General features: G+C 41.8%; 1 protein-coding gene across 1 annotated transcript; it reads left to right on the forward strand.

Moving 5' to 3' along the window:
- Positions 1-7545: 7545 nt before the first annotated feature.
- Positions 7546-8148, forward strand: LOC133825000 (uncharacterized). The gene has a single exon (XM_062258006.1). It carries the CDS (start codon positions 7546-7548, stop codon positions 8146-8148), a length of 603 nt encoding a protein of 200 aa, XP_062113990.1.
- The last annotated feature ends 11926 nt before the right edge of the window (positions 8149-20074 follow it).

The raw sequence follows: 20074 nt of genomic DNA on the forward strand, positions 1-20074 counted from the left end.
CTCAAACTTTAAAAGAAACTTCTAACTATAGCCAAGAACTTAACACAATTCAACATAGACCCTTACCTTTGTGATAATTTTGGCCTGAGCTAATTCCCAAGCACCTCAAGCCTCCATTCTTCAATTCCTTAGCCAAATTCCTCAAGAATTCATCAACACCTCCAAGCACACTAAAGAGAAGGAGAAAGTCGAGAGAGAGAAGCTTGAGAGAGAGAGAGAGAGAGAGAGAGTGTGTGTGTGTGTGTGTACTTTCTAATTCTGGTGGGTTCTAGTGTCTAAGGCCATCCAAGTCTATCCCCTAGCTGAAAAGCCCAAAATTCCCCTAGGTATATCCTTAATCCCTTAATGCCATCAAGGGCATTCCCGTCATTTGCCACATCCCGCTGAGTGTTTCTATAATTCCCCATTTAACCCCCGACATACCCAAATGATCGCTAAATCGTTACATGTTACCCGGTAAATCCCAAACACAAACTATGTTCCCAAAATACCCCTAGGCTCACCCCGAGCCGGGTATTCGACCCTGTTGTGACTATTTCGCTATTCCACTCCCTAGGACTGCCTCAGATCGCACATCACAAATATATCACCACAATCTTGTGGTATCAAGCATAACATACATATAATTCACATTTATGCCCTCAATGAGCCAAAATTACAATTATTCCCCTACTAACAAAAATGGGCCCATGTGCATATTTAATTCACCTAAACATGAATTTCTAATCACATAATCATTTAATCCATGGATTTATAAAATTAAATCAGTTAGTGCCCTCCTAGCATGCTAATCAAGACACTAAACCTTATTAGCAAATTTGGGACGTTACAGTTGGGATATCTCATTTGATCTCAGCAAGCTGCTTCGCATCGACACTTTCATATATTGGCCTACTCCGATGCAGATTGGGTTGGATCTGCATCGAAGGGTTCAGTTTCGATGATATAACTTGTCAAATTTTTTCCAGCAGAAAAAGGTCTAAGAGCCTTTAGTAATTTAAAAACATAGGGGTTATGTTATTTTCGTTAACGGGGCCTATGTGAGCATCATATAAATGGTGGGAGCCTAATTAGAAGTTGTCGCGCATATGGGTAGGACCTATGTTGCAGGTATGAAGTACCCAACCTCATACAAATGGAGCAGTATGCTATTACAGTCTTCAGGTATCTCAATTATGAGATCGCATGGTTGTTTCTGCATATAACCGCGTGACATGATCATCCACGAGTCGTCTCTTGTGATTTTTCTTTACCAGACAATATGGGGCAAGTAGTCATAAACATACTTCACTCCTATAGATACACAACAATTTAGGTTGCATAATTATACCAAACGAGGTCGTACTCACAATAAGGGTGAAATTACCCTATAACAAAGGCTAATTTTGTCCCATTCCCAAATTTATTCTATTTCATAACATGTATTTTTTCTATTCCAATAGTTGCATTGTCTAAAATTAATTATCCATACACAAATCACTCTTAATATTGCTGCTCACCTAGTCTAACAATTTCTTGAGTCTATTAGCCAAAGATTTAGAAATAATATTTTATTTTATATTACAAATAATAATAATAATTTATTCCTTAATATATATATATATATAAATAAAATTTAAAGATAACAAAGGTAATATAAACTCATTTGGTTTGGGAAATTTGAGTTTTTATGCTTAATATGGAGGCCTAAATTAAAAAAAAAAATCCCCATACTTTGCACATAAAAAAAAAAGCTCTTCTATACCACTCTTCACAATATACTCATCTCATAATTTTCTCTATTTCTCTCTTCTCTCTCTCTCTCTCTCTCTCTCCTCGCTTGGCCCTTTCACCCATAGTAGCCACAATACCACCATCACATCCATTTTTTTAATGATTCGTAATTTTTTTTTTCAGATCTGAAACTCTGAAATTTGTATAAATTTGATGGTGCTTGATGTCAAATCGATGGGCCCTTAAAAATCAAGTTTTTTATGAAATAATGTTTTTGGTCGATGGTGTTAGATAGTTCTCGATGTTGTTTTATGAAATTTTTGCAAGAGGCATATTTTTTCATTCGGGTGTTTGTTTGAGTCGATTTTTTTTTTTAATTTAGGTATTTTTTTTTTGAGATCTACATGTTTGAGTAACATATATACACATTTTAGAAGTATAAAGCTCGAAAACATACCAAACTTCGAAATAATATCCCATTTTTTGTTGTGGTTTCTAGATGTAAACTTCTAAAATGTGTATCTACACATCTTAAACATTTATATCTAAAAAAATATCCAAAATAAAAAAAAAGACCACAAACGAACACTCGAGTGAAAAATTACACTTCTTGCAAGAATTGCATCAAACTACATCGAGCAGTATCAAGCACTATCGAGCCAGCATCGAGCACCATTGAGCCAAAATGTTTCTTTTTCTTCATAAAAATCTTGATTTTTAAGGCCTCGTTGAGTTGGCATCGAGCACCATCAATTTTTCCATAAAAAATTATGTTTTTCATGTCTTCTCGACAATGCTTGATAGGGGTTCTATTCAATTATTGCAAGAAGAGTAATTTTTCACTTAGGTGTCCATTTGGGGTGACTTGTTTGTTATTTTGGGATTTTTTTTTTTTTAGATATACACATGTAAGAAGTGTAGAAACACATTTTAGAAGTGTATATCTGGAAACCACGACCAAAAAAAGGGGTATTCATTTGAAGTTTAGTATGTTTTCAAGCTTTACACTTCTTAAATGTGTATATATGTTACTCAAACGTGTAGACAAAAAAATACCAAAATTAAAAAAAAATCGCCTCAAACGGACACATCGTTGAAAAACTACACCTCTTGCAAGAATTGCATCGAGTAGTGTCGAGCAAGCAGCGAGCTTCATATCTGGAAAAAAAAAAAAAAACAAGAAATCATGCCCAAATCTATACAAAATGCATAGATTAGTGTATAAAGTTGTTGGGCACAAAATATTTGGCCCAAAGACCTTCTCTATTTTAAGTATGCTTAAAACGTACCGTTTTGATCTGCAGAGGCTCCGAAGACAGAAACTGCAGGTCAGAGGTGGTCTGCACCTCTGACCTCTATGTATCTATTTGAAACCAATACATCTTGGGGGGAAATTAGTTATTTCCCCCGCCAATCAGGGAACCAGTTTAACCAACTAACCACCTCACATTTTTGTTCTATAAATACTGAACTCTTATTCAAATGAAGGGAGCAGAAAATCTGACTTAGGCATCGGAGTGTCTTTCTTGCAGGTACCCCCGACGGTGCACCAATTGTCAAAGTGATCATCACCATCGGAGAAGGATCGGAAGATTAGCATTCTTCGGCAAATACCTCCAGATACAGAAAGGCAAAGTTTTTTCTTCAACAAATTGGCGCCGTCTGTGGGAATCCTGTTCCCTTTTCAACCACGTCATCAAATCAAGAACTCTTTCCTTGTAATCAAGATCTACTTGAAACCTTGTAGCCATGCCGCCTAAGAACAATGGAGCACCGAGAACCATAACCCAAGTTGTCCCACCGATAGATGTGGGAGACCAAATCGATAGGATGTGTCGCCTGATGGAGGCTAGCCAGCAACAATCCAATGAAGCCATTAGGACACTGACCGAAGCTCAGGCCAGGCTCGAAGCAGAGATCGCCGAATTGCGAAAGTCCAACGAAGCTATGCGCAGGACCCAAGATAATGAGAATCCTAACCTTGGTAGACCTGAAGCTTTGATTGTTCAGATCGACTCCCCTCGGAGAAGCACACACCAAGTCGGGGAAGGGTCTCAGGGTCCCCTACCATCCTCCCCAACCCGTCTTCACCAGGGGGCCGAGGAGCGACGGACGGTACACTGTGAGACACATGCGCAAGCTGATGCAGAGCCCACAAGAACAACCTAACCAGCCGCCGAGAGTGGGCCCCAGCAGACCCCACAATGGGCCACATAAGACTCACCACCCGAGGACCGTACCCCCTCCATCCAGTTCTTGGACAATTGGAAAGAAGTGATGATGCGAGAAATGATACAGAAGTTTTTAGATGGAAGGTCCGCTCACGCTACTGAGCACATGGACTTGGTATCAAGAACCAATGAGAGGTCACCCTTTGCAAAGTGGATTCAGAACAAGCCCAAACCGCGGGACTTCATAATCCCTCCTCTACCCACAATTAATGGAAAGGGAGACCCGCTCAGCCACCTGTTCCAATTTCAACAGAAGATGGCCCTGGAAGCCAACAATGAAGCCATACAGTGCAAAGTTTTCTCCACGACTTTGTCTGGGCCAGCCCTGCTATGGTTCAGGTAGTTCAAACCTGGTTCTGTCAACAGTTTCTGTAATGCCCTGAATTCTCCGATATGCTTAATGGCATGAATAGTAGGCCGGGAGGGCCATACTTGCTTAATTATGTTATTAATTGATCAAATGCATGTATATGTTGATTATATTATGATATGATGTGAAATGCATTCATGTGAGTCCATATTTCTTATTACAGGGGTGTGATGGTAATTTGGCCCGTTGAGGGTAAATTGATTATTTGTACGCATGTTGGTGATATATCTTGAGACCACATTATGATGTGGGTTTGTTCGAACCATTTGGCATGAGACGATCAAGGAATGTTAATTATCGGTTTGGTCATAACAGGCTTAAGCTCGGGGCTCGGGGTAAGTCTCTGGGTGTTTTAATGATTAGAGTGTTACCGGGCATTAAAGGGTAACGGGATGTGAAATATTGGTGTTTGAGAATATTGAGATTAGCGGGAATTGGGAAGCGTTAATTATGATTAACGGAATAGGTGGAAAGTGCCAAAACTACCCTTGAGTTGGATTTAGAAGCCTTAAATGACCTAGGGGCATTTAGGTCATTTGGCTAGGATATATGTGAGGTTTAGATGGCTGTAGAAACAGAACCAAAAACAGAGAAAAAGCTTCTCCTTCCCGTACGTTCTTATCCCTCATTTTTCTTCTTTGGAATTTTGAGCTCAAAGGGTGGAATTAAGCTAGGAAATCAAGGGGCTAAGGTTGTAGACTTGGTTCAGCCATTGAAGAGGGTTTGGTTTTGAATTTGAGGTGAGTTTTATCCATTATTTTTCTGGTTATACTCTGTTTCCATTTTAAGTTTTCAGCTCTAGATTTAAGTGTGGAAAGTTGGAATCAAGGGGAGTTTTTGTGGTGTTTTACTTGGGTTATGATGAGGGGGAGTTATGGGTGATGTTTGGAGGTTTAAATGGGTGTTAGGAAGAGGTTTAGAGTTGGTTTGAAGGACTGGTTTGAGAGGGAAAACGCAGGGGAGTTTGCTGGTGCGTGCTGATTTCTGGGCTGAAATGCGTAATGAGTCGCGGTCTGTCTAGGGTGTGCCGCGGCCTAAGAGGGCTTCAGAGGTGGAAACGCCTCTGTCAAGAGGGTGAGCCGCGGCATGGCTATGGTGATCCGCGGCCCAACAGGGAAATTTTGGCCAAAATAGTGTTTTTAGCATGGGGATTCAAACCTAAGGCCTCGGGGTTGAACCTACTACCCGGTTGAGTAGTGTTTGATGTCCCGGAGGTTAGGTTTTGGTTTGGGAACCTTTTATTGCTCATTTTATTGATGGAATCCCATAATTGGTTATGACCAGGTAACCGCTAAAGGACCAAAAGGTCGATCGTTCTCAGGGTTGTTCTTTTATTCATTCTTGCTCGAACCATAGGTAAGAAAACTACACCCCAAGTGTGACATGCATGGATATTCGTGAGGCATGTTGGTTGTGTAATATGGACATGGATTGAATATAGAATGTTGGGCATGCGTTGCTCACTTGTGCATGGTACTGACTTATTAGTCAGGTTTGGCAAAGGTGCTAGTATCAACTGTGAAGTTGTGACTCATTAGTCAGGTTCGGCAGTGGCACTGGGCACTGGTCACGTTGCACTGACTCATCAGTCAGAATTGGCAAAGGTGTTAGTATCAGCTGTGAAGCTGTGACTTATTAGTCAGGTTCGGCAGTGATACTGGACACTGGTCACCTAGCGCTGACTCATTAGTCAGAACGGCCATAGTGTGGATCACGCAAGCCAACAGAGATTAGATCTAATCGACTATTAGCATTGAATGGCTCAAAGAGCATTAATGCCAGTCCGACCCCGAGGGTCGATGAATGAAATAAGCGCTTGGAGGCTAGTGGCTTACCTAGCAACCACTCTCCCCCGCTAAGATCATGTGATGTTCACTCGTTTGTTCGAAAGCTTTATGTTCAGTGTGATTATAATGATAATCATTTGATAATGTTTATGAAAAGTATTATGTTTTCTTGTTGGGCTTTGGCTCATGGGTGCTATGTGGTGCAGGTAAAGGGAAAGAAAAGCTCACCTAGCCTTGAGTGGAGAGCTGATGTGGTGATGTGTACATATGCGGCCGCTTGACCACCACGGCCAAGGAGTTCTCAGAGGAACTAGGGGGTTTACCCTATTTTTGCCGCTTAGGTCGGCGGGATTGTAAATTTAAAACAGTAATGACCATTTTGTACTGAGAACCACTTGTAAATGTTTTGTTTAGCTCTGCATAGCAATTTGTAATAAAAATCTCCATTTCCTTTTTATTGGTTTTGTACCTTAACCTGTTAATTACACTTAGAGCACGTTTTTGACCAAAGGACTCAGGTAGTGAGTCAAATTTCCAGTCCACCGTTCACCGTAACTGTTCTGGGGTAGCCAGGGCTTTACAGTTTCGGTGATCTCCGCAGAGCCTTTCTCCAACAGTATAATGCTAACCGCGAGGCACCAAGAACGATGGCAGATCTCTACTGAATCGAGCAAGGGGAAAATGAACATCCAAAATCATACCTGCAACGTTTCATCGACCTCGTACATCAGATCCACGATGTTGAACTAGTCACCGCGGCTAACCTCTTCGTCAAAATCCTACAAGTGGGATCTCTCATACACGAAAACTTCACCATGACACCACCTTATGACATGGCTGAGATCCAGATCCGTGCCGAGGGCGTCTTTAGGGTCCTAGAATTTCGAGAGCGTGCGCAGAAGAAATCCGCACTTATCTCCGCTCCACTAGCAAATAACCCTCCTCCCCCACCTACAAGGGACAACAAGAGGAAGAGACAGGAGACGGATCACACGAAAGGAGGGAAAAGGCCAAAACCAAATCGAGACCCACCACGATACCCCTCTTTCGAATACACCGTCCCTCAGGAAGTCATTTACGAAGAAAATAAAGACAAGCCCATCTGATGAGAACCATACAAAATTACCACTCCCCCTGAAAGAAGAGATAAAATAGGTTATGCCTCTTCCACAAGGATCATGGCCATACAATCGTCGAGTGCCACAACCTCCACAATCATATACAGGCCCTCATGAGGAGTGGACGGTTAACCTAGTATATTAAAGGGACAAGCAGACCCGGCATCTCACAGCCCAACACTACTTCTACCCCAACACCACCAGTAGCAGACTCCCTGCATATGGCCACCACGAGCTCACAAGAGCCTCTCAAACAAATCCCCATGATACTCGGGATCGTGGAGCTCACCGAGGAACAGGAACAGGCAACTAGAATTCATAAGAGAATGGAAGAAAGGGTAAAGCGATACAAGTCATTAGGCCACACAGTCAACCTTGTGACTTCGGAGGATAGACGCTATCTAGCCTCTGCAATCACCTTCACCGAAGATGACTTGCAGGGAGTGCACCTGCCCCATGACGACCCTCTAGTCATTTCGCTACAAGTCGACCATTGCCAGCTGGGAAGAGTTTTAGTCGATGGGGGCAGTGGGGTTGATATTCTCTTCTGCCAAGCCTTTCAGAAGATGGGACTCGAAGAAAATCATATCAGGACCTCTGCTGCACCAATTTTGGGATTTAACAGCCAGAGGGTATACCCGAAGGGCGTTGTTCGATTAAACGTGGTAGCCGCAGAACGCACCTTGCATGTGGACTTCCTCATCGTGGACTCCGTCTCAAGCTACAACGCCATCATGGGAAGAAGTTGGATCCATAGAATGCAGGGAGTGGTCTCAACTTTGCACCAAGTTATGCAGTGCCACTCACCCAACGGGCGGTATACGATCGACATAAAAGGATGTCAGAAGCAGGCCAAGAAATGCTTCCTAACCCTGAAAGAAATAAATGATTCTAGCACCTCCTCTCCTGACAATGACCCCAACAAATAGCAATCACAGAATAACTTACCAGCATATCTCAAAGGCATAGATCTGGAGGAAGATCGCGAAAAGCCCCAGACCACCCTCGATGATCTAGAGGAAATCTGTATAGATGATGCTGACCCATCCAAAATAGTGCTGGTAAGTACCAAACTTCGCGAAAAAGAAAAGCACACCCTGATCCAATTCCTCAAAACCAGAATTGGGACCTTTGCCTGGTCTCCACATGATATACCAGGAATAGACCCCTCTGTCATGAATCATAGCCTCAACATATCGAACAGCTTCTCGCCCGTCAAGCAGAGGCAGAGGAGGTTTGCTCCCGAAATCAACCAGGCCATCCAAGAAGAGGTACAACGGCTTCTGAGCATAGGAGCAATCGAAGAATGCCTATATCCTACTTGGCTAGCCAACCCTGTAGTGGTCCCAAAGAAAAATGGGAAAAAGAGAGTGTGCATAGACTACACCAAGTTAAACAAAGCATGTCCTAAGGATAGCTACCCTCTCCCGAAAATTGATCAGATGATAGATGCCACGACAGGTTTCGAAAGAATGAGCTTCCTCGATGCCTACTTAGGATACAATCAGATCCCAATGAAGGTAGAAGATTGAATCCATACAGCTTTCATAATAGAATGCGGTTTGTACTGCTACAAAGTTATGCCCTTCGGACAAAAGAATGCAGGAGCAACATACCAGAGGCTGATGCACAAACTATTTTCCTCATTGATTTGGAGAAACATGGAACTATATATAGATGACATGGTCATCAAATCTTGACAAAGTTCTTTAGATATGGACGATTTAACTGAATGCTTCGATATCCTCGACACCTATAAAATGAAACTGAATCCAACTTAATGTTCTTTTGGGGTTTCCTCTGACCAGTTCTTAGGATATGTGGTCAGCCAGAGGGGCATCGAGGCCAATCCAACCCAAATTGCATCACTCTCAGAGGTCAAGGAACCCAGAACCGTCCGGGACATCCAGGCTCTGACAAGCAAAATTGTAGCACAAAGTTGGTTTATATCACACCTGTCCGATCGTTGCCAGCCTTTCCTGCAATGCATCAAGAAGTCTACCAACACCACCTGGGGGACAGAACAAACTAAAGCGCTCGAAGAATTGAAATCCTATCTGAGCTCTCCTCCTATTCTAAGTTCTCCCATCCCCAACGAAGACTTGTTCCTGTACCTGTCTGTTTCGCACTTTTCCGTGAGTTCTGTGCTCTTTCGGGAAGACGCGAGCTGACAGAAGCCAGTGTTCTACTGCAATAAGATGCTACTAGACAATGAAACCTGCTACAGCATGATGGAAAAATTAGCACTCGCACTAATTACGGCAAAGAAGAAGCTACGATAGTATTTTGAAAGCCATACCATCATTGTATATAGGGACTACCCACTAAAGCAGGTCTTGAACAAACCCGACCTCTCCAGTAGATTATCCAAATGGGCAATTGAACACGGGACGTATGATATACGGTTCTTGCTGCGAAAAGCAAAGAAAGGCCAAGTACTTGCTGATTTCCTAGTTGAGATACAATCTTTTACCCCAAATACCTTACCTGAACTGCTGGAATCAGAAGTTGAATGGGTGTGGACAATGCATACGGACAGAGCCTCCAATTCTCAAGGAGCTGGAATCGGCATCGTATTGGAAGCACCTTCCGGAATAAAAATTGAGGAAGCCATACAGTTGAAGCAATTTGCCACGAATAACGAGGCTGAGTATGAGACTCTGATTTACGGCTTAGAACTAGCACGAGACATGGGCATTATATGATTGAAAGTCAGAGGAGATTCAAAACTCATGATAGAATAAGTGGTCAGGAATTTCGACACCAAAGCATCCCACCTGACTAGCATATTGCAAAAGGTAACTGAATTACAGTCACAATTCCATCAATTTGAACTCGTACAAGTACCAAGGGAACAAAATCAGAAGGCCGATGCCCTCGCCAAATTAGCCTCTGCAAGGGAATGTTCTTGGCACTCTGCCATATCCACAAGCCAATCACCAAGAGCTTTGGAAGTTTTCTCAACCTCGTTAGAACCTGAGTGCTGGATGGATCCAATCATTCGCTATTTGTCCAAGTCTGAACTGCCAGCCCATGCAAAAGACGCAAAGCTTCTGCGTCTTTGAGCTCAACGCTACTCCATTATCCATGGAACGTTGTACCACAGGTCCTTTAATGACCCCTATCTTCGATGTTTAAGACCATCAGAAGCTAAAAAAATTATTAGAGGAGATCCATGAAGGAGCATGTGGAAATCACACTGGGGGCCGAAGTTTGGCACACAAAGCACTTACAGCAAGGTACTACTGGCCATATATGATGACAGAAGCACACAACTATGCAAAAAAGCGTGACAAATGCCAGCGATTTGCACCCACCATCCATCAGCCCGTTCAAGCTTTACACTCCATCATTGCAGGACTTTTGCAAAGTGGGGGATGGACGTGGTAGAGGAACTACCCAGAGCTGCTGGAGGAAAACGCTACGCTTTGGTAGCCACCGATTACTTCACTAAATGGGTCGTAGTAGAGGCATACGTCACGGTCAACAAAACAGACACCATGAGCTTCGTGTGGAAGCACATCATCAGTCAATTTGGGATACCATGAGAGATAGTCGTTGACAACAGAACCCCGTTCCAAAACGCCAAAGTACAGGAGCTGTGTGACAGATACAAGATAAAATTGAGTTTTGCTTCTGTCACCTACCCACAAGGCAACGACCAAGCAGAAGCTTCCAACAAAGTCATTTTTTCCAACATCAAGAAAAATTTGGAAGATAAAAAAGGCGCGTGGGTAGAAGAGTTACCAAAGGTGTTATGGGCATATAGGACAACAAAAAGGTCCTCTACGGGAGAATCTCCCTACGCCATGGTGTATGGAACAGAGGCTATTATCCCAACAGAGGTGGGCCTACCTACGCTTCGAACAGAGATAGCTTCTGATCTGGCCACAAAAAACATACAGTTGACACACAACCTCGACCTCCTGGAAGAGTTGCGAACAACAGCACAAATAAGACACGAAAATTACCAAAAGGCTGCAGAACGCTACTACAATAAAAGAGTCCACTCACGCACGTTTCAGAAGGGAGACTGGGTTTTGCGTAAATTCACTGGCAACCCAAAGAAGCTAGAGCCAAACTGGGACGGACCCTTTGAAATCGTAGAAGTACTAGGGCGAGGGTCTTATACTCTTAAAAATGTACGTAGTGGGAAAATTGTACCTCGTACTTATAATTCAATGTCTTTGAAATAATATTATTGTTGATAGTTGTACTATGTAATTCAAAAGTAATACAACAACTTTCCTTTTTACATTGTTTTAGTACATTTTACATGCTCAGCTTTTGCTGACACAATTTTGCATGTGGAATCCGAACTGTCATGACATAAAAAGGACACACATGTGACAACTATCAGTTTACTCAATCCGCAATAAGAGCTACTAGCAGGCACATATTTTAATATATCCTTACCTACCCATATGAGAAACAACATTATTCACAAGCACTTAAAACCACCTACCACTCCTGCTATAAATAGTGGCCATCGGGACACTTGTGGTTATCAATTTTTCATCCGTTTAAACATTCAGCCGAGATACAACAAAAATCTTTAATTCCAATGTAGCCATTTTCTAAACTTAAGGGTTCCTTAGAACTAAGAGAATGTTTGCTAGCATACAAAAAGTGGTGCATGGTAAGAAGCAAAAGTTCACTTCACACACACAAGATACATACACAGGCGTATTGCCTCTACCATTACACTCGATATCCTGCCCACAAAATTTTGGGTTTCACCTAAAGGCATTCTAATCTGACTTGACTAAGTTAATGGGGAGCTAAGGCCAGCCATTTCGCAGTCTAATCTGGCCTGACTATGCAGATTTGGCTGTCCATCCAGGGTACACCTCACCAACTACCCTGCCCTCTTACTTTGCTGTGAGGGGCTCCGCCGTGCAATTTAAAACCCTAACTTTTACATCCATTGAATTAAATCATATTTTTATCTCTGAATTTCTCTAGTGCTTAATAGTTTCCTTAATTTTAGTAATAATTATTTTACTCATAATTCTGAAATTATTATTTAAATCAATTAGAATTAGAAGTTAATTATTGGTAATTAATATCAGTCTTCGTGGGATCGACACTTTACTTATCGTATATTACTTGATTTGACCACGTATACTTGCGTGTTAATTTTAAAGAGATCATGTTTTTAATTCCCCCAAACTTGACTTTTACTCGTCCTCGAGGAAACCAAAACAAACAACTCAACTAATGAACAAAAACACAACACACACACGCATGAATCAAGCCAACAACAATACTAAGCCTCAAGCTATGACAAACAACTCATTTATATAATCTTCAAGGAACTCAACTTTTAATCTAGAATTTCATTTAAAACATTTATTCCATTCAATTAAACAACAAAAATAACAGCTTTCAAAATCATGATTAACAAATAACATGTAATTGAATTTATTTATTTATGCTCACTAAATTTCCACTTCAATCCAACAACCAAATAATATCCCATAAGCTTGCTACACTTGCTAATCTCCACTAATGTAGACAAAACATGCTCAGAAATCAATAGGTCTTTTCAAGCTTATAAATGAATGGCTTAGGCAAAGGTGGATGAGAAAGTTATTTAAGCTCAAAATGTACCATGAACACTAACCAACCAATTCAACCTTTAATACAAATCACAAGCCCAATCCCAAAGTTTCCAATCTCTTATCATTTCGAGAGAAATTGAATAATCAATTTTTTTTCATATATAACATTACACTCCCCCAAACTTATTCCTTGATAATACAATTTGGAGTGTAATGATTTCTCAACATTGTATATATATTTTCTTTTTTCTTTTTTTTTCCTTTTCTACTTTTCTCTTCTTTCTCTCAAAATATATTTTCTTCATTGTTGACATAACTTGTCATACATAACCTCCTATTACAAATCAATCCCAATTACTCCCAATTATCGTTCCTATGCTCATGGTACATTCAAGGGAAACAAAAATAATAATTAGGTTCTCAGTTTATAAGGTTAAAGAAAATGTCAATCAATAAAAAAAAATCAATTTAGGCTCAAAAATGGGTAACTAAGGATTTAATACATCAAGGTTGGCTTGAAAGGCTCAAACAGTCCAAAGAAATGCCTATATCATTTTTCTAAGCATGCATTATCTAGGATTTCGCCTCAAAAAGCAAGCAAACAAGTTCTAGGATAAACCAATTTCAATCTTCCCTTCCTATTTTAAATTTAGCAAGCATAAATTTTATTCAATCACATAAAATTTATCAAAATCATTATTAAGCTCTCAATTATTTAAGTGTTTAAGAAAAATAGAACAAAATATTCAACCAAGCACACATATTTTTTTTCACAGTTTTATTCTCATTCAATTTACACAGCTCATCATTCAATCATATTATCATTGGCTAAGCATTGTCAACTTGATTCAACTGACACCCTAAACAACTTAAACAAAACACAACTAACACAAATTAGACATAATCAACACAAAACAAGATACAAAGACACAACAAACACCAATAAATCTCTTCCCTCAAACTTAATCTAAACATTGTCCCCAATGTTTGTTTTAAAAAAAATAAAATAAAAGTAAAGAAAAAGAGACTTACCATAAACATTCAAAATGGTGGAGGCGGCGGCGGCGGTTGATAAGGAAAAAACTGAGATGGTAGTGGGAATGGAGCTACGTCTTCATTGTTTCGGAGAGACCACCGATTCACCAACACATTGAGTTGGTCCACGTGAGCGATTGGATACTCACTTTGCTGCGCCAGATACTATTGCATATGCTGATTTTGAGCAATCTGATAATTATTCTGTTGAACCAAATAATTGAATTGATTCTGCATCATCTGCATATATGGATCAAAAGTACCAGCTTCAGGCTGAACAGGTGGCTGTACAACTGGTACCTCATGCCTAGGCTCCTCAGGAAGAGTACCCTCTAAGTCTGCTTCATTATATTCATCTTCTACATCATTAATTCGTTGTCTCTTATCAGTGGCACGCAATCGAGGTGGTGGTGCTTCTAAGGAAGGTGGTTCATAATTAAGCATCCTATTTTTAGAAATTGCAGACATAGGCTTCCTAACTACGTCACTTCCAAACATAACAACTCCATATGTACAACATAAATTAGTGATTAATGAGCCATGTCCTAATCCTTCCATAGTAGTCAACATGTTAATATCTTTCATACTTTTCCTAATAATGTGGCCCACATCAATAGTCATCCCAGTCATAATGGCATACACCAATAACAACCTCTCCTTGTTGATATCCGACATGTGAGTAGTCGGCATTAGTCGTGCACTCACAAAATGCACTCAAGCCCGAGCCACATGATTCAATTGATAACGCCAAAGATACTTTGGAACACCACCAACAATAGTAAAACGAGCTCCTGGTATACTCAAAGTTTCAGCCACCTATATCCAATTAATATCATCCCCATGAGCCCATTGATGATACTCATCATCCTCTTGTTCATACGTTGGCATGTTGTACAAAACAGCAATAGTATCTATACCTACAGGAACTTGGACACCTCTCACAAATACTTCCGTATTTTTCATCTTAACATAATTCACATAAAATTCTAAAACCACCGAAAAATTGGCATGACTTACATCCTCCACAACAAACATAGCCCAACCCCTTCGTTGAATTTCTCCACGAATATCTTCATAAGTAGAAATTTCACAGGGTGATTCAGTATACTCAAAACCTCTCTCACTTATCACCTTTATCTTACGTATCCTTTTATACCGATCAAAAGCTGCCTTACTCACAAATTTTGTAGCATCATATTCTGGTGGTTGTTCAGGTTCCTTAGAAGAAGATGGTCTATTTGTGTTCCTAGATGATGATGCCCTAGAAGGATTTCTTTTAGGTCCCATAATATCCCACTAAATATTTGACAGCACCTCCCCTATATTTTCAATATTCCCCAAACTTCACAATATATTTTCAAACAGTTCAAAATCTCACCATAATGCTTCGCAATCCACACAATAATCTCAAAACAATAATCCCTTCAACAATGTCTTCAATATAAGGAAATCACCCAAAAAAAATTCAAATATTTGTGGAAACACTTACTTGACTGTGATAGACTCCTCTTGAACCCTTCAAGTGCACCAAGTAACCATTAAATCACCATTTGAACTCCAATGGATAGAATTTGAAAAATAAGGGTTTGAAGGTTTTGGGAATTAGGGATTTCTATAGCAAAATAGGGAATTTGAAGGAAAAAGAAATGTTTGGAGGATAATATATAAGGATTCAAGGTGTAATAGGGAATTGGAGAGAAAATTTCTGGGTTAAAAGAGAGAAAAGTTAGAGAGAAATCTTGAAAATTTTCAAAATGGAAGAAGTGACAAAAATGGAAGAGGGGAAACCCTCTTAAGGCCTCGGATCCCACAAGCGTCGCGGCGCGCTCCTTCAAGCGCCACGGCTCGTGTCTACTTTTTTAAAAAAATATTTTTTTTCTTTTTTCTTTTTTTTCTAAGAACCCGATGAGGCGCCGCGGCCCTTCACCCATGCACCGCGGCGCTTGCTGCATGCCGAGCCATTGCACCCTCTCTGGTTTTGTCAAGGGTCGCGGACCTTGCTCCATCCGCCGCAGCCCTCTCTTCAGGCTTCAACATTTTCATCATTTTCATTTTTTCAATAGTTTTCACGATTTCCACGATTCTATTACATTCAAAAATACTTCAAAATAAAAACTAAAAGAAAATAATATGTCAAACCAAAACTAAAAAAAATAAAAACTAAAATTGTTCATAAACTTTAAAACTTAAAACAAATGAAAATTAGAAATAATGAGATGCCTTCAGCCCTCTCTTCTCCATCCATTTATTGTTCATCGCCACTAGGTCCGCTTTCAATTTGTCACGTTCCACCTCGAGGCCAACAGAACTTACTAGCTTCTCCTCTGTGGCTACAACCTTCTCTTTTGCCTTTTCCAGCTGCATTTCTAACTTCTTGATGGCCTCCACAAGCACGTCTCGGTTTGCTTCGGCCATCCTTCTCCCTGCACGCTCTTCCTCCAGCATGACCGCCTGTTCCGCCATCTTCAAGTTGTTCTGGACAGCCGTTGTATACTCCCTTTTAGCAGCAGAAGCACATACGTAGCTCTGCGAAACATTAACTACACTTGTCACCCATCAAATAGGACACACACCACACGATATTCACTCTATTACATACATGGCAACCATGCTCATTTTAAACAAACTTACCATCCATATATGGTCTGACACTTGTTGCAGCAAGTCACCTTGCCCACTCAACGACCCGATAGCTTCCGCAGGAAGATGAGGCCTACTTATGCGTAGCATCTCCTCCATCACCTCTGTTGACGCAGAAGGTACATATTCGGGCACATCTCCCACTCTGACACTTGCTTCTCTCCCTGCTAGCGCAGCAACAGAAGCAACGGGGGCAATCGACTCCCCACCTCCCACTAGCATTGACACCATAATACTATCAGATGTCAAAGCGGTCGTTCCCACTCCAGAAATATATGGAATGGAAGGACGTACAAGCAACCCATCCCCAACGTCTTCGCCCAAGTCACTTGGCAGATACACTGGCGTATGCACTGCAGAGGACATCAATTGCTCCAGAAAAGCACTTGGAGACTCAAAATTACTTGTACCCTTCGGGGATACGATGACAACCTCTCCTAAATGAGAACTAGAAGCCGCAGGTGATGTCACATGAACGTCAACACCTAAAATATGGTCACCTGCAACCTCGGTAGTCCCTGATTTTTGGCATACAGAAAGGGTATCTGGGACAATAACCTGGCCTACATCAACTGGCCAAGAAGGACTGCTCGTAGACTCAGAGCCGCCCCCAAAAGTGTCCTCTAAAGGACGGTTCTTACGAGAGGCAGAAGAAGGGCGTCTCCCCTCTGATCCTTGCTTGTGGCCAACGTTAAACCCCCCAGCCAAGGCAGAGGCAGAAGGAAATGCCTTTGATGATCTTGCACAAGTGATAGGGGATCCCGCCTCAATTGGCAACTCACCTTGCACCCACTAACAGTCGCCGCCTCTGACGGCCTGACCAATGCAGAAGGTTAAGCCATAGCAAGCGCAACGTCTTTCGGACCCTCCCATAGGGAAGACCCCGTCACAGGTGAAGAGGAGGATGATATGGGTAAAGAGCCAACGAAGGCAGACCCCAGAGGCCTCTTAGGCAAGGAAAGAGCTTGCCTAGTTGGTAACTTCCCTGGAGTAAGTTTGGGAATTGCCAAAGAAGAGCCCCTAGTGGCAGAAACAGAGCCTTTTAAGATCCGAAGTTTGGACGAAAGGCATTTTCCATCATCCGAGTCTTCGTCAGAGGATTCCTCTTGGGACTTCCTCTTCCCCAGGGCGTCCTTTGGCAAAGGCACCTGTTGGAGGGGTTTGACCTGTAGAGCATCAGAGGGCATTGAGGACCGCCCATGTATACGAGTAGACCTGCGTGCCAAAGCAGATTTGTCAGGGGTTGACTCTGCGGCAGAAGCTAAGTCAGAGCCATCTCTCTGTTTGCTCTCAGGGACCCCTTAATGCTTGGCGCATGTGATAAAGGTCTCAGAACATGCCCTCTCATACTCAGCCTTTGATAAGGACAAAGTCAAAGAAGCAGGGGGGACTTTTTCAAAAACACTCCCAACTGCCTCGCACATGTAGCTGTGATTTTGCAGAGGGACATGTCACCCTTCTGTGTTCTGACCCGTATGGCGCCAAGATCAGTTAAATCCATGAAGCAGAGCCGGGTCATGATTTGCATGCAGTAGGGGTTCATCACACCTCTGATGCTGATGGCATTTTCTTTGGACTCATGAAGGAGCCCTGTAACGCCCTACTTCCTTAGAGTCGTTACTAAGTGAGTTTTAAGACAAAACAGTGTGCAAAGAACTCGCTAACCGAGTTTTCTTACGAAAGTGTGACTAATTAAAATTTAAGGCTGTAATCTTTGAAAATGCATTGATTCAATGAAAACTTCTAGTATTAAACATTTGGGATCCCAAAATAAGGTTTGAAAACTATTTACATCTTAAAATGAGTTTACAGTTGATAAATCATAAAAAAATCCTAGATTATTACAGCCATTTTTCGAATAAACCCCCAGCCAAAGCAGCTGGGCAGGCCAAACATGTACGCGTCGCTTCACGCTCTCCGTACTCATGGTTGGTTGACTCAGACATTGCCCTTACCTGCAACACAGAGCACCCGTGAGCCGAAGCCCAGCAAGAAAACTCATGCAGAACATAACATATGCAATTTATACAGTTTATCATAACAGATAATCCACATACAAACAAGTCAACCATTAGACTAAGCAAACACGGCCATGCCGCCCCCGAAGCCTTACCGAAGCCTGGGGTCTCGGTCCTCACCGCAGGGATATCACACGTATCCCCTGGGTCCTACCCTCACCATAAGCATCCCATGTGCTAGGTGTTACTTCCGGCCCCGCTGCCGTACCCGGCCTACGCCGCACTCGGCCCTTGCCGTTCATTTCATTATAATCATGCATAGCATAAATCAAACAACATTCATACAATTATTAATACATGTAAGTCTACACCCTAACATGTAATGCAATATAGGGCCATGCCCGGCAATCATCTCATCATGCAATATAGGGCCGTGCCCCGCAATCACACTATGGGCCCACGCCCTATCCTACGGGTGTTATAGTTTTCTTACTTGTATTTCGAGCCTCCTGATGCACTAAAGCCGCGAGCACGGTCCTCTAGCACGAGCCTCACCAACATCCTAGTCACAACACACAAGAAACATCCCTCAATACTAATCAAATCAAAAACCGCTTCCCGGGACCAATCCCACACTCTCGGGACTCCCAATTCCCTAAAACAATTCATCGGAAACATCCCCCGAACCCCCGGAGAAAAAGCTCAAAAATGCAACTTTTGGTGCCCTGAAAATGGCCTTGTGCCGCGGCACAAGAAAGTTGTGCCGCGGCACCCATCAGACAGGGGCTCCTCGCCGCGGCACAAAAAAGCTGTGCCGCGGCACGCCTTCGCAGACCCAGAATTTTGGGTTTTCTCCTGCGTTTTCTCCGAGCTAAAACCTTCCCAAATCATACCAAACCAATACCCAAACCCCAAAACTCAATTCCAAGCTTCATATGAACAATATAACAACCTATAGGCACTAGATACAAGATCAAAACATCAACACACTCAAGAATCCACCCCTTGATTCCTATTTTCAGCAACTCAAACCAAAAACTCAAACACATAACTCAAGCTCTAGATTTTACAAATCAAAACAGAAATCAAAACTTAGATGTGTATAAAACCCTTACCTCAAATGGAGAACCCACACAAAGTCATTGATCTCCTCCTAGACTCCCACTTCTCCTTCTCTTCTTCTTCTTGCCCTAACCTTCTTTCTCCTTCTCTTTCTTCTCTTCAATTTCTATCAAGCCTTAAGTGACATAAATGCCCAAACCGAATACCCCTAAATCCCAGCTGCAATATTTCTATAACCCTTGCCAAAAGACCATAATACCCTTTCCTACTAATCCCTCCTAACTAAACCTTCAAGGGCACTTAAGTCCTTACACATCATTTCAATTCTATCACTTTTTACCTTAAAACTTGTTACCCACAGCAGTAACTAATGGTTACCCAGGTTACTAAATCTCCAATAACCATTACCCGCTAAATCTCAACTTAACCATAAAACTCCCAAAGTACCCCTAGGCTCCTCCCGAGCCGGGTATAGAAATCCCGTTGTGACTCTTGAGTTAACTAGCTCTCTAGGACCGTCTCGGCACGTGCATCACAATAAAACAACCACACCCACGTGGTACAATTCACAGAATAAAATTATCACATATCAATAC

This window comes from Humulus lupulus, chromosome 3 (assembly GCF_963169125.1).
Source record: "Humulus lupulus chromosome 3, drHumLupu1.1, whole genome shotgun sequence".
Taxonomy (NCBI): Eukaryota; Viridiplantae; Streptophyta; class Magnoliopsida; order Rosales; family Cannabaceae; genus Humulus; species Humulus lupulus.

Bases quoted from the DNA above. Each gene is read 5' to 3' on its own strand.
- LOC133825000 (XM_062258006.1), top strand. From the start codon at position 7,546: ATGGAAGAAAGGGTAAAGCGATACAAGTCATTAGGCCACACAGTCAAC.